The sequence below is a fragment of the Ochotona princeps genome, chromosome 8 (assembly GCF_030435755.1).
Source record: "Ochotona princeps isolate mOchPri1 chromosome 8, mOchPri1.hap1, whole genome shotgun sequence".
Lineage (NCBI taxonomy): Eukaryota > Metazoa > Chordata > Mammalia > Lagomorpha > Ochotonidae > Ochotona > Ochotona princeps.
The window spans coordinates 12018117-12031998 of NC_080839.1; the positions used below are offsets into that span (position 1 = coordinate 12018117).

At 49.4% G+C, this 13882-nt stretch overlaps 2 protein-coding genes across 6 annotated transcripts in view; one reads left to right on the forward strand and one right to left on the reverse strand.

Moving 5' to 3' along the window:
- Nucleotides 1–1105: 1105 nt before the first annotated feature.
- ITPRIPL1 (ITPRIP like 1) lies at nt 1106–4144 on the reverse strand. Of its 5 annotated transcripts, XM_058667592.1 has the most exons (3): nt 3825–4143; nt 3547–3646; nt 1106–2793 (listed from the first exon to the last, which is right to left on the reverse strand). In XM_058667592.1, the coding sequence occupies exon 3, from the start codon at nt 2777–2779 to the stop codon at nt 1136–1138; it is 1644 nt and encodes a 547-aa protein (XP_058523575.1). In that variant the 5' UTR covers nt 2780–2793; nt 3547–3646; nt 3825–4143; the 3' UTR covers nt 1106–1135. The 5 variants fall into 5 exon arrangements, with proteins under 5 accessions (XP_058523575.1, XP_058523579.1, XP_058523576.1 ...); XM_058667596.1 differs by lacking the exon at nt 3547–3646 and having other exon boundaries at nt 3825–4144; XM_058667593.1 differs by lacking the exon at nt 3825–4143 and having other exon boundaries at nt 3547–3747.
- Nucleotides 3371–13882, forward strand: part of SNRNP200 (small nuclear ribonucleoprotein U5 subunit 200) — a 45280-nt gene continuing 34768 nt past the window's right edge. Inside the window, exon 1 of the mRNA XM_058667591.1 lies at nt 3371–3583. The gene's annotated coding sequence lies outside the window, so the exon portion shown is untranslated. The remainder of the gene's footprint in view (nt 3584–13882) is intronic.

The following is a 13882-nucleotide window of genomic DNA, read 5'->3' on the forward strand; positions in this document are numbered from 1 at the left end:
CCCGACCCATGTTTAGGAACACAACTTGGTTGGAGTTGGACTGCTTCACAGTGCCTTCCTGTCCAGACCTGGCAACAGGCCTGGATTGTGTGAGCCCACTCTTCAAAATCACATACTTCAAGTAATCCCTTTGTCATCTTTGAAAAGAGAATACAAAGTCACCACTCGGCTGTTGAAAAAAAAAAAAAACAACAAAGCCTGCTACACATGTAGCCAAATCTTTCCACTTCCTAAGTGGCTCCCACTCAAAGTAATGGTTCCCCTCAAGGGCCCCCAGAAAGACTGTCCTTGTCAAGCGCTTATAATGTTATTTTCAGGCATTCAGCAAGCTATCAGACAGCTATTTCATTGTTTATAGGAAATGCATAGGAAATAACTGTCTCCATTATGGGCCAGGTCACTATGATTTAATGTTTGTTTATAAATCAGTGCTAGTAATTTATTTGGGTAGTACTGCAGTGGTTTTTTTTCCCCAAAAAATGTATTTAAAAAAATAACTATGTCGTACAAAAACTAATAGAAAATAAGCCATCTCGGTTATATTTTCCAAATAGCAAAGGTACGGAAAACTAGGTCCTAAAATATATAAAAAGTTGGTCTCACAGTATCTGGGATAAAATGGACGTGCCATCAGCTTGGATAAGAATTGAGCTGCAACAAGGAAAGCAGCTCACTGGACTATGTTGGGAATGGTTCACAAAAAAGCAATCAGCTGGGATGGAGGTATTCTCTGGTTCTCTTTCACTTCCAGTGTTGCTAGAAAAAAACACAACCTCACAGGCCACTTCTGGATCCCAAGTCCTGAGCAACGACATCCTCCCTTAGCATCCATTTCCCTGGACCTGCTTTGGATTGTGTGATGAGAGTAAAGTCAGAAGAAGGAAAGCCTCAACGCCTCATCTAAGGAGGGCCTGGCAGGCTGCATGGATCACCTTGACCTCACACACCCCATCAAGTGGTTTTATGTTATCACAGTCCGCACTGGCAAGGTGAAGGTTCCCTTAAAGCTGATAGTACGTAAAAACAGGCTCAACCCCCCAAAACAACAACAAACTCTTGCAGCCTGAGAAATCAGAAATACCTTCTCCCGTTATGTGCATATGTGTTTTTTGTGGGTTGGCTTTTTTACTGGTCTTTAAAGCGCCCCAGCCAGTGGGGCACAGGGCAGGGTTTTCACCTGAGTCAGGAGGTTGTGGAACTCTTCCACTGCCTGTGAATGTGCTACAGGGTTTAGCACCAGGTGCTGGAAGAGATTGACAGGCTCAGCATTCCGAAACGTCTTAGGGATCGGGATGGTGAGGGGGAGGAAGCTGTTCCCAATGAGGAAATGATGGAGAGACCTTTGTTGGAGGCCACGCCCCAAGAACCAAAGAATGTCCTGCAGCCGCTGTGACAGCATGTTGTGCTGCCAATCCGTGAGGGGTAAGCGCAACAACAGGTGCATGAGGGCTGTCTTGAAGTGGTAGGAGGTGAGGATGGGGTGAGATGCCCCAGGGGGTAAGCTTCTGTGATCCTGGAGACTCAGAATGATCTGGAGGCACTTGAGGTGACAAGTGTTCTCAGGGGCAAAGCGCCCCACCAGCTTCAGAAATAAGTGCTCACAGGCTGCAAAAGACTCAGGCCAGTCCACGCTGCTGAGCTGTTCCTGGTCAGGAGCCTGACTCACCAGGTAGACCAAGGTGTCTTCTCGCTGCACCCCCAAGAGCAGCTGGATGGAGAGAAAGCGGCCTGAGCGGTAGTCCAACCTCAGCTTGCACGAGGTGGTGGACGGCGGGAGGCTGAGCTTGAAGTCATACTTGTGGGCCACAAGGGCCCAGGCGTTGCCTACCATGTTGCGGAACCACTGCACAGTCTTGCACACATCCAGTTGGGAGCCAGTGCAAAGGGCCGCCTTGATGGAGCTGCCACATTTGCCCCCCACCCCCGCGGGGTCCCTGTGGTGGTGCACAAGGCACAGCACATCACCCAGGAGCTTCTCGCGTTTGCACATACACTCCGACTCCACCAACACGCTGCCACAGCGGTGGCCCAGGGCTGAATTTCTCATCTCTAAGACAAACATAGTGCCTTGTGGGGGAACAATGGGCACCAGGACATCAAATGTATGGGTCTCGTGGAGGGTCCCCCACTTCTCAAAGGCAGCCCCAGTACCCAGGCAATCCTCCAGCTGTGGGTGAGCTTCGTGGCGGCTGAGCACCCTACAGGCCTCAATGAGATCGTCCACAAAGCTCTCCACGAATTCACAGGTGCTAGGCAGGTCACGGATGGCGTTTTGGACGTAGTGCTTGTAAAAGGATTCCAGGGCCTCCTGTGAGGGGAAGTCGGTGAGCCAGTTGTAGGAGGTGACAGGCACGATCCGGACTTCCTCCTCCTCCTCCTCCTCACTGCTGGAATCAAAGGCTGGCTCATGCTGCATGTTCTGTCGCAGGAGCTCAAAGATGAGGAAGAGGCAGAAGAGGCCAGCGTTCCACGCGTTGCCCAGTAACCAGCCCAGAGGTCCCTCCTGGCCATCAGCCCGGAACGGCCACCCCGTGTCCTTCTTCCCCAGCACCAAGTCATCAGATGTGTCCCCTCTCCAAAAGTTCTCGGCCTTCTGCTTCTGTTCAGCCGCCCGCTTCCTCTCTTCGAACTCTGTCTCTAACTGGCGCATCTCCTCGCTCAGTCGCTTCTCCAGCTGCCGACTCCTGGCCAACGTGTCCAGGTCCATGCGGTCGCTGACGAACAGGGGGTGATGAACAACATACATCACTGCCAAAAACAGCAGGCTTATCACAGCCATGGAGGCCTCTGCATCTGAGAAGGAGGAGGGTGGCAGTCAGGGATCTTCACTCTGCTCTGTAGGGTATGTTTCTCCCCACAGCGTCCTGACACCCCAAATCCTAGACGTCCGTCAATTACTGAGGAAGACCCAAAGCTCAGGGAGCCAGGCGTGGCCCTGGGCAGGGGTGGTCAGCCAGGAGGCGATTTGGGAGAACGGGGCAGCAGCAAGTGTCACCCTTAGCATCTGCACTGTTTTCCTCTGCATGGTGTGGCTGGTATTTAGGCTTCCAGAAGGTGGACAGGGGATTGCACTCGCTCTGCTGTAGGTGGGGAAGGGAGGGCCCTTGCTGTGGGGTGGCCTCACCAGCTCATCAGTTCCCCAGGGGGCACCAGACACACCCAGCTCCTCCCCTGAGTCAGCCTGAGCCACAAGTTTCCCAGCTTCAGGTGGCCAGCCCCGGCCCCTCAGCTCTGGCATTGCACTTCCTCTGTGACTTCACAGTCCTCATTCTGCTCACCCACTAAGCCTCCTCCCTCCCCCACCCCCTGCTCAGGGGACACCTGGAAGGCTGCCAGTGCTTGCCACTGCGCCCACCCGAGGGGCACTGCTGGACGCCTATAGATCCAGCTTCACTTCTCAGCCCTGGAGGCATCCTGCAGAACCAGTCAGAGCCCAAGGCCCACATCTGATAGGAGATCCGCTGGCAGGTGCTGGGCTGTCCCCACCCACCAACACAGAAGCCTGAAGCGTCTGGCATTCATTCCAAAGGCTCACGAGCTACCTACCTCATGAAGGACTGTTCCGTGGGGACACACAAGCCAGGTGAGGGACTTTCTGCCCTTTAGAACTTGGCCTTCTTGGGCGTCACCGTCCTCTCCAGCAGCCCTGTTAACATGTGCAAGGTACTTGGGGACTTAAGCTCATGGCAGAGCCTTCTCCACGTCCCCCACCTTCCACATTTATAACTTCCCCCAACTTCCAGAAACTTCTACTCTTATCAGCCGAATCAGGCCCTCCTCCAGGTTTCTCCCGTCGCCGCAGCCGCCGCAACCAGGTTACTCACAGCTGGTGTCAGCAGGGACCGGGTTTTACACAGCCAAAGCGGCCTGACGGCTCCTGCCTCCTAACTGGCGCGATAAGGGCTTCAGGTTCATCGCCCGATCGGCCGGCGGGAGTGGTCTCGCTCCACTCTCTCTCGGCCCAGATCATCTCTGTGCGATGGTCGCTGCTCCGCGGGCCCCGGCGAGCCTCACCACGAGGCGCGCAGCTCCGAGGGCGCCCGCCGGCTGCACCGTCTCCCGCCCGCCGTCCCGGTCCTGCCGCGGCCCGCCCCGCCCGACCACTCCCCGTCATGCAGGCTCCTCCCCACCCAGCACCCCGGCTGGCCTCCTGCCTCGCCCGGCACCCGGCCCGGCCCTAAATCCTCTCCACCCCCTCTCTGTGCAACCCTGGCCTCCTGGGTCTAGAGGATCGCCGAGGCACTGGGGCTACACCGTCGCAGCTGCCGGGCCTCTCTGCGGTGGAGCCTGAGGTCAACTGCACTGTCAATTGTAGAGGGAGGGGGAGCGTGGTGAATGGGGTAGGCGGGGGATGAACTGTGGCAAAACTGGAAAGCGAGCAGGGGAAAAGCCATTCTCACTTGTGAGGCTGGGTCTGAGCAAGTTCTCACCACCCTAAACTTGCCTCACTAGCAGCCTATGCCCAGACCTGGCGGAGGTTGGGGCGGGGAGGGTGGGATAGGGCTCTTTCCTACTAAAGGGACTTGCACGAAAAGACCCGGACAGCACCCGGAAAACCTGGAGAAGAGCTTGGCTTGTGAGTCAGTCTCTAGCCCCGTGGTTTGAAGACTCCTAAACCGACAGGGGCAGCTGTGCTAGGGATCAAAGCCAGAGCGGCCTTGGCCCACCTGAAGAAACACCGACAAGAGGTTAAGTTTCCTGAACTGGATCTTCAGAGCCCCAGAAAGAGACCTGTGACTTCCTGCCCTCTGTCAAGCAGAGGAGGAGAAAAGGAAGTGATGACTCCGGGATGCTGACTCACTGAAATCCTCTTGGCTCAAAGACAGTGATGTTTCAATTCTTCTAATCCAGTGGTGATGGGGGCGTTGGCATTCTCCCAACCATGGGACACAACTTCCAAAATTACTTACTCAGTTACCAGCCCGAGAGAATGTCCACTGAGATTCCAAAGTGATTTTTTTGTAGTGTGGATGATGAGAAAGAGATCACAGGTTTACCAAGCATTAAGACGGGTAAGTAGGGCCCGGCGCTGTGGCCTAGTGGCTAAAGTCCTCACCCTGAACGCACCAGGATCCCATATGAGCACTGGTTCTAATCCCCGCAGCTCCACTTCCCATGCAGCTCCCCGCTTGTGGCCCGGGAAAACAGTCAAGGACAGCCCAATGCTTTGGGACCCTGTACCCGCATGGGAGACCTGGAGGAGGTTCTAGGCTCCTGGTTTCAGATTGGCACAGCACCGGCTGTTGTGGTCACTTGGGAAGTGAATCATCAGACGGAAGATCTTCCTCTCTGTCTCTCCTCCTCTCTGTATATCTGCCTTTCCAATAAAAATAAATAAATCTTTTAAAAAAATAGACGTGTAAGTAGGGTAATATTTTAAGACAATGTCCACGTGTAAAACAAAAGGAGCAAAAACCAAACACTTCACAATGTTTGCAAATGTTGCAAACCCGTCAGCATTTAAAACCTTGGGTTTAAAAATGGTTATGGTTGTGGTCAAGTTAGAGTTTAATTTTGAAAGCAATTAAGGCCAGCATTGTGGTGCATTGAGCTAAGATACTCTCTATGGTGGCCGACTATAAGCCCTAGCTGCTTCATTTTCAATCCAGCTCTCTGCTATTTCACCCTGGAAAGTCACAGAAGATGGACCAAGTGCTTGGGTGCCTGCACCCATGTGGCAGAACTCTAGATGAACTTCCAGGCTCCTGGCTTCAGCCTGGCTCAGTCCTGGTTGTTATGGTCATATAGGGAGTGAACCAGTGGATGAAAGACCTCTTTCTCTGCTTCTTCCTCTCTCTCTCCAAACTCCACCTTTAAAATAAAGAAAAAAATAACTCTTTTTTTTTTTTTTTTTTTAAAGATTTATTTTATTTTTATTGCAAAGTCAGATACACTGAGAGGAGGAGAGATAGAGAGGAAGTGGAGCTGCCGGGATTAGAACCAGCAGCCATATGGGATCAAGGCGAGGACCTTAGCCACCAGGCCACACTGCCGAGCCCGAAAAAATAACTCTTAAAAGAAAACAAAAATGGTTATTGGGTTAGAGCATGGTTATTAATTCATGGTTGGCACAGAAATTAAGTTGATTACTATAATAAAAACTCCAAGCTGAACTTAAGTTTTTTTTTTTTTTTAATTTTATCCATTTTCATTGGAAAGTCAAATATACAGAGAGGAGGAAAGACAGAGAGGAAGATCTTCCATCCACTGATTCACTCCTCAACTGGTCTCAACAGCTGGAGCTGAGCTGATCCAAAGCCAGGAGCCAGGAGCTTCTTTCAGGTCTCCCATGCGGGTGCAGGGTCCCAAGGCTTTGGGTTGTCCTCTACCAGGCCCTGAAAAGACATTTTCAAAGAGGGAGCATGGAACCCAGCATGATGGCTCAGTAGCTAAATCCCTGTCTTGCAAGCACCATGGTTCTTATCTAGGCTACTCATTTCCTATATAGCAATCTGCTTGTGACCTGGGAAAGCAGCAGAGGATGGCCTAAAGCCTCAGGACCCTAGACCCATGTGGGAACCTGGATGAAGCTCCTGGCTCCTGGCTTCATATCAGCTCAGCTTCGGCCATTGCAACCATTTGGGAAGTGAAACAGCAGACAGAAGATCTTTCTCTCTGTTTCTCTTTCTCCCTGCATATTCAATTTCAATTGAAATAAATTAATCCTAAAAAAAGGGGGGGAATGCACCCAGTGCGGTAGCCTAGTGGCTAAAGTTCTTGCCTTGGGCGAGGATATCATATGGGTGTCAGTTCGTGTACCAGCGGTCCCGCTTCCCTTCCAGCTCCTTGCTTCTGGCCTTAGAAGGCAGTTGAGGACGGCCCAAAGCCTTGGGATCCTGCACCCATATGGGAGACCAAGAAGAAGCTCCTGATTCCTGGTTTCGATTCGGCTCAGTTCCAGCTGTTGCAGCCACTTGGGGAGTGAAGCAGTGAACAAAGATATTTTTTCTGTCTGTCCTTCTCTGTATAAAATCTGCTCTCCAATAAAAAGAAATGAATATTACTTTAAAAATCCAGTAAAAAAGTAGGACTGTGGCATGGTACGTATAGTTACTGCCTGCTGTGCCAGCATCCCATATGAGTGTCAGTTTGAATCCTGGATATTCTGTTTCTGATCCAGTCCCTGCTAATGTGCCTGGGAAAGCAGTGGAAGATAGTACAAATGCCTGGGCCCCACACCCACATGGGAGACCCAGAGGAAGCTCTTGCATCCTTGCTATGAACTGGCGATCTCTGTCCATTGTAACCATTTGGGAAGTGAACCAATAGGTGGAAAATCTTTTTCTGTCTCTTTCTCTCTCTCTCTTTCAAATAAACAAATAAACAAATAAATACAGGAGTGTACTGTAGATATAAATAGATTATGAAACTATACTTATTAACATGGGAAATAAGTCACAGCCTATTAAGTAGAGAAAAGCAGTTACAAACTTTTTTTAAATATTTACGATTTTTTTTTTTTTTTTTTTTTTGAGGAGGCAGATTTACAGAGAGAAGGAGAAACAAAGACCTTCCATCTGCTGGCTCAGTTACCAAGTGGCCACAGTGGCCAGAACTGAGCTGATCTGAAGCCAGGAGCCAGGAGCTTCTGGGTTTCCAACATGGGTCCCAAGGCTTTGGGCCATCCTCGACTGCTTTACCAGGCGACAAGCAGGGAGCTGGATCGGAAGTGGAGCAGCAGGGACATGAACCAGTGCCCATCTGGGATCCTGGTGCACACAAGCTAAGGATTTAGCCACTGAACCATCGCGCTGAGTCCAGCATAATTTTCGAGAGCTGGATCTCAAAATGTTTTCATTGATCTTCAGAGGGTAGCAGGACTGGCTACAGGTGACTTTTCTAAACCAACCAACCAAAAACAAAAAGCCAAAACCAAAACAACAACAAAAAAATTGCTCTTTTTCCCAGCTATTAAGCCATGATCAGATAAACTCTTCATACACAAAAGGACTCATTCAGTGCCCAGTGTAACTGGGCTAATTTCCCCAGTCCTTGTGTACCTTAGCTGACTGCCAGCACAAAGCAGTCACCAACAGGTGCATAAACAGGTGCACCCCCGAACGGTATGCTTAACCCAGGGCTGCAGGACTGCCTCTCCCTGCCTGCTTCCTGGAGCTCACCACCTGCCTCCTCAGCTTTGTTCTCTCAGCCTGGGCACATTTCAGCACCTTCAGGAATGAGCCCCATGCAGGAAGCACTGGTCCCCACAGGAGGGTCTGAGGGATCTAAGGACCCGGAAACATGGATGGCCACACTGGTGTGGTAGGAGGAGTCTGCAGCTTTCATCACTCAGGTTAGCGTCTCATTTGCGGAGTCTTGTCAAATGAGATGCTAGTGTCCTTCTGCAAAGCATGAGCTGGTGCTGGAGGCTGCCGGCCAGCATGCCCACTCTCCCGGGCAGAGAAGCAGAGAACTCTGACCCAAGTGAAACATTTCTGGTGCTTTCCTGCAGATGTCTGCCGCCCCAGGGGCGACACATCTTAGCTCTGACTGTTGAGTTACCAGTTACCCTTTGCTTCTCTGTGAATTATGGTTGGAGCATCAGCTTGCTTGTAAATCGTGTTTGCAAGGACCATTTGAATCAACTTGGTTAACCAGTTTCACTTTGGTTACCAGACACAAGGAGTTTGTGGCATGAAGTGTGGCCAGATAACCAGCCTTCAGCTTTATTGACTTGTGATTGTGACAAGTAAAGCAGATAACAGGAAGGTGTAATTTTGGAAAGAGAAGCTACCTCCTGGGGATGTGGTTTGCCAGGCTTCTATAGCAATGGTTAGGGGATGCCCAGAGTCTAACAAAAGAGGAAGGCGAAGGCTTCAGATGCTCATTCTAAGCAAACAAAGCACATCTTCGTGCTTCTTCCTTTTTGTGTATTCAGCACATGGCAGCTGTCTCCACTGGGCACAGAGTGTAATGTGAGGAGGAAGTTCAGTTCAGTGGCGATCTGACTCAGCCTGGCTTCCTGCAGCTTTGGCAGGTCCTCACGTCACAGTGCTCTGGTCCCAGGGAGCACAGTATTGTAAGAGCTTTCCCTCCACACTCTCTAAACATCACATTCAAGCCAAAAACCATTCCAGAGTCTCTTGCTCGTGTTCTCACGCGTCCCCCGCACCTCACTTTGTGCCTGCACCCTGCCCTTTTCGGCACGGAAGAAAGAGATGAAATTTCTGATGGGGTGACCGTTGTTGTCACGGTGAACTGCCTCTCAGATCCTCCTTCAGACCGTCCTGTCCTCTGGAATGAAATCATCGCGGACCAGCTAGATGAGGAAAGGAGTCGCCCAAGCCACCAACACAGAACAGATTGACTTGAGGGGAGGGTATCACTGCTCAGGGGATTGGAAGCCCTTGTGTGACTTCCTTCTCCGTGCCAGACCCAGGCCCTGGCATGGGCTGGACCTCTCCATGCCACTGTGGCGGCTTTGCCCAGAGCACAGCATGTGCCCTACCCTTCTCTGGGCAGATGTGGGAGGGGGAGTGTAGGTGGCACAGAAAAACCCTTTGCTGACATTTGGTCTTGGGCAATCCTTCTTTCCCCCATGGACCCAGCGCTGCTTCTCTAACACAGTGAGGACAGTCCTTCTGTTGTATAGTTGGTGTGCAGATTAAATGACCTGATAGGTGAGTGTGTTGGAGCTCCTGGCGCACAGAGCAGTCACCCAAGCCCTTCTGAGCTCACTCTCTGCCATTTGTGTATACATGACTAAACATGGCATCACACTGCATCCCGGTCAATGGCTATGTATTGCTTTGGCTCATGAGATTCTAACGGCAAAAATCAAAATTGGGGGGCTAGTGCCATGGCGTAGCATGCTTAGCCTCTACCAGTGGTACTGGCAACTCATATGAGAGCCAGTTCAAGTCCCAGCTGCTCTGCTTCCAATCCAGCTCCCTCCAAATGCATCTGGGAAAGCAAGGGAGGATGGTCCAAATGCTTGGTCTCCTTCACCACATTGGAGACCTGGAAGAAGCTCCAGCTCCTGCTGGCCTTTGTAGCCATTTGGGGCGTGAACCAGCAGAAGGAAGAGCTCCCTCTCTGTGTATGAGTCTGTCTCTCCCCTCCTCTCTCTCTGTAGCTCTGCTTTCCTAATAATTTTTTTCTTTTTTAAAGATTTATTTATTTTTATTGAAAAGTCAGATTTACAGAGAGGAGGAAAGACAGAGAGAAAAATCTTCCATCCACTGGTTCACTCTCCAAATGGCTGCAACAGCCAGAGCTGAGCCGATCTGAAGCCAGGAGCTCTTCTGGGTCTCCCATGTGGGTGCAGGCTCCCAAGGCTTTGAGCCATAGGGGATCCTGGCATGTCCAAGGCGAGGACTTCAGCAGCTAGACTACCATGCAGGGACCATAATATTTTTTCTTAAAAGAACTATACAGTAAGACATTTCTTCAAAGAATTTTCACAATTTTTTTAAACAATTGCATGGTTTTTATTAATCTATTTGTTATTATAAGCTTCAAAACTTACCCTGATGTGACAAACATTTAGTGTCACATGCTGCCCAACAAAGACCCCTGTTAACAAAGGCTTGAATGTTACCTACACATTTAAACATAAAGAGAAAGAACACTTGCTGCCCTGCTTTCAGTACTACAGAGAGAAGAATTATTAGTAAACCAACTACTCCCTGTGTATGGGATGAACCACTATTGCTTAACAAATCTCATATTAGTTACTTCTGGCTTATTTCTTAAAAAACAAAGACAAAAAACCATTCTCTCTCTTCTCGAGGCAGCATACGCACTGTTTGGAGAACAGCAAATGTTGCAAAACTCTATAGGGAAACTGAAAGATAAAATTGAGAAAATCCTCCAGGAGTAAAGTAAAAATGAAAAGAGCTAAAAGAGAGTAGAGAAGATTCCTAGGGTTAGCCCAGTGTCATAGGAAGATCGGGGGGTCCAGGAACGATCAGAGAAAATGGAGAAGAGGCAAACTTGTGAAGGAAATAACAAAGCAAGCGCAGTGTAACGGCAAGGTGTAAATCTCCATATTCAAACTGAGTGCCTAGCGTACAGGTCAAAGCAAACCTGCACCAAGGGCCAAGCATGAGGCTAGCGGCTAAATCCTCGCCTTACATGTTCTGGGATCCCATATGGGCACCAGTTTGTCTTCCAGCTGCCCCATTTCCCTTCCAGCTCCCTGCTTGTGATCTGGGAAAGCAGTACAGAATGGTCCAAAACCTTTGGACCTTGCGCCTGTGCGGGAGATCCGGAGGAAGCTCCTGGCTCCTGGCTTCAGATGGGCTCAGCTCTGAACGTTGTGACTGCTTGGATAGTGAACCAGTGGTTGGAAGATTTTTATCTCTGTCTCTCTTCTCTGTAAACCTGCCTTGCCAATAAAAATAAGTATTTTTAAAATACTTTTTTTACACGAGCTCATTGGAAAAGCGGTTTTGTCCCTACATATTGATGGTTGCATACACTTTGTGTGTAATAAGTACCTTCTTTACTGGTGCAGCCTGGAGGCTAGTGCAGTGCCTGGTGTCGCTGTCCTGCAGCGATGGACTTGGTGCACGGAGCCGATAATAACACGCTTGGACTACTGACTGATGATCAATAGCCAAAATTTATTAGGGGCAACAGACTTTATATGCTGAGGGTCATATAGGATTAGGGTACAGATACTTAGTTCATCAACAGAACCATCAACTGTCTCTATGCCTTAGTTTGGAAGTCCTTTTGCCTTGTATATTACTTCCCACTCAACTGTTCTTAAACAAATGATATCTCATCAGGTATACAAAAAGTAGCCATACAGTTGTTCTCATGCAAAGGATATCCAATCAGTCACACACAAGACATCCATTCAGTTGTTTATCATACAAATATTGTCCCATCAACTGTAATCCTGTGCTGGCTGACTACGGTCACAATGTCCTCCTACAGCCTGGAACATAAAAAACAATAAGGACCTGGTGTGATAGCCTAGTGGTTGAAGTCCTCACCTCTCAGTACATCTGCCTTTCCAATAAAAAATAATAAAGAGACAGACAGAAAAAAAAAACCAAAAAACAAAAAGAAAGATCTTGTCAACTGATGATTCACTCCCCAAGTGGCCACAACCAGAAATGAGCCGATTGGAAGCCAGGAGCTGGGAGCTGGCGCAGGATCCCAAGTTTTAAGCCCATCTGCCACTGCTTTCCCAGGCTACAAGCAAGGAGCTATATGGGAAGTGGAGTAGCTGGGACATGAACTGGTGGCCATATGGGGTCCTGGCACTTGCAAGATGAGGATTTAGACACTGAGTCATTGCACTGGGCCTCTATTGTTTTTTCTTCCTTCCTTCCTTCCTTCCTTCCTTCCTTCCTTTCTGTCTTATTTATTTTTATTGGAAACTCAGATTTACTGAGAGCAGAGACAGAAAGAGAGATCTTTCATCCACTGGTTCACTCCCCAAATGGCCACAACAGCCAGAGCTGAGCCAATCTGAAGCCAGGAGCCCCCTTTCAGGTCTCCCAGGCAGGTGCAGGGTCCCAAGGCTTTGGGCTGTCCCTACTACTACTTTCCCAGGCCACAAGTAGGAAAGTGGGTGGGAAGTGGAATAGGCAGGACATGAACCAGTGCCCATATGGGATCCTGGCACATGCAAGGCGAGGACTTTAGCCATTACTTTACTGTGCTGAACCCCCCAAATAAATAAATCTTTAAAAAGAAACAAAGAAAGAAATACATTTTGCTAAGGGACAGCGCTGTGGCGTGTAGGTGAAGCTGCTGCCTGTGGTACCAGTATCCTGTACTGATGCTGGTTTGAGTTCTGGCTGCTTCACTTTCAATCCAGCTCCTGCTAACCTTCCTGGAAAAGCAGCAGATGGCCCAAGTGTGTGGGCCCCTGCACCCACACAAGAGACCTGGAGGAAGAAGCTCCTTGCTTTGGACCTGTACAACTCTGGCCATTGTGGCCATTTGGGGACTGAACCAGTGGATGAAAGGTCTTTCTGTATCTCTCCCTGCCCTTCTCTCTCCTTAACGCTACCTTTCAAATAAACATTTTAAAGAAATAAAATGTGCTCAGTGAGAAAATGAATGAATGCATAAAATATTTGAAACATCTATCTGCATTCCTGGAAGAACTGATGCCTTAGGCAAACAGGAAAACCACTGGTCACCACCAATCCCTTTCTTCACTTAGCATACTGCGCTATAGTTACTGGGGTCGTTTGATTTCACCTATAAGGCATATGTTCTCTCCTGCGTCAGGAGCACCTTGCCAGTCCCATATGCAAGTTCAAGTTCACAGCAGACAACAAAGTTGTCCAGCACTCTCCCTTCCCAGCCCCAAGAGTTCAGGTAACCCTACAGCTACACCACAGTGCCGGCCCCTGAACAGAGCTCTTAACAGTTGTTGAGTCACGCCGCTGTCTCCTCACCATCACGCTTTTGTTTTCTCTGCAATTCCCCTTCTTTTGTTCCTGCAACTACGTTTTCCACGGGCAGCTTCAAAGCCTCTCCCAAGGCACAGAGCGTTTCTCTGCTTTCCCACAGTGCCCCCTAGTGGAACGCATGATGTTTTATGTTTTTACAGCTGAATTTTATGCGTTTTACTTCAAGACTGTTAACTTCCCAAGGTTGTGTGTTGTGTGTATTTTTTTCCCTCCTCCAGTCCCTAAAAGTGTTCACTTAGTTCAGTGCACATAGAAACATTTGAGAGGTGAGGCTGGGAGCTGTAGCTCAGTGGTTTAAGCAGTCCCTTGCAACACTGGCATTCCTATTAGAGCCCCATCTGTTCTGCTTGAAATCCAGCTTCCTGCTAACGCACCTAACAAGGCAACAGATGATGGTCCAAGTGCTTGGATCGCTGCCACACTCTTATTTTGCAATAATGTAGCCCTTCAGGAGTTCTTGGCTCTTGGTTTGGACCAGATATGACTGTTGCAACCATGTG

Excerpts from the sequence above, each read along its gene's own strand:
- ITPRIPL1 (XM_058667596.1), bottom strand. The coding sequence starts at position 2,779 with ATGGCTGTGATAAGCCTGCTGTTTTTGGCAGTGATGTATGTTGTTCAT.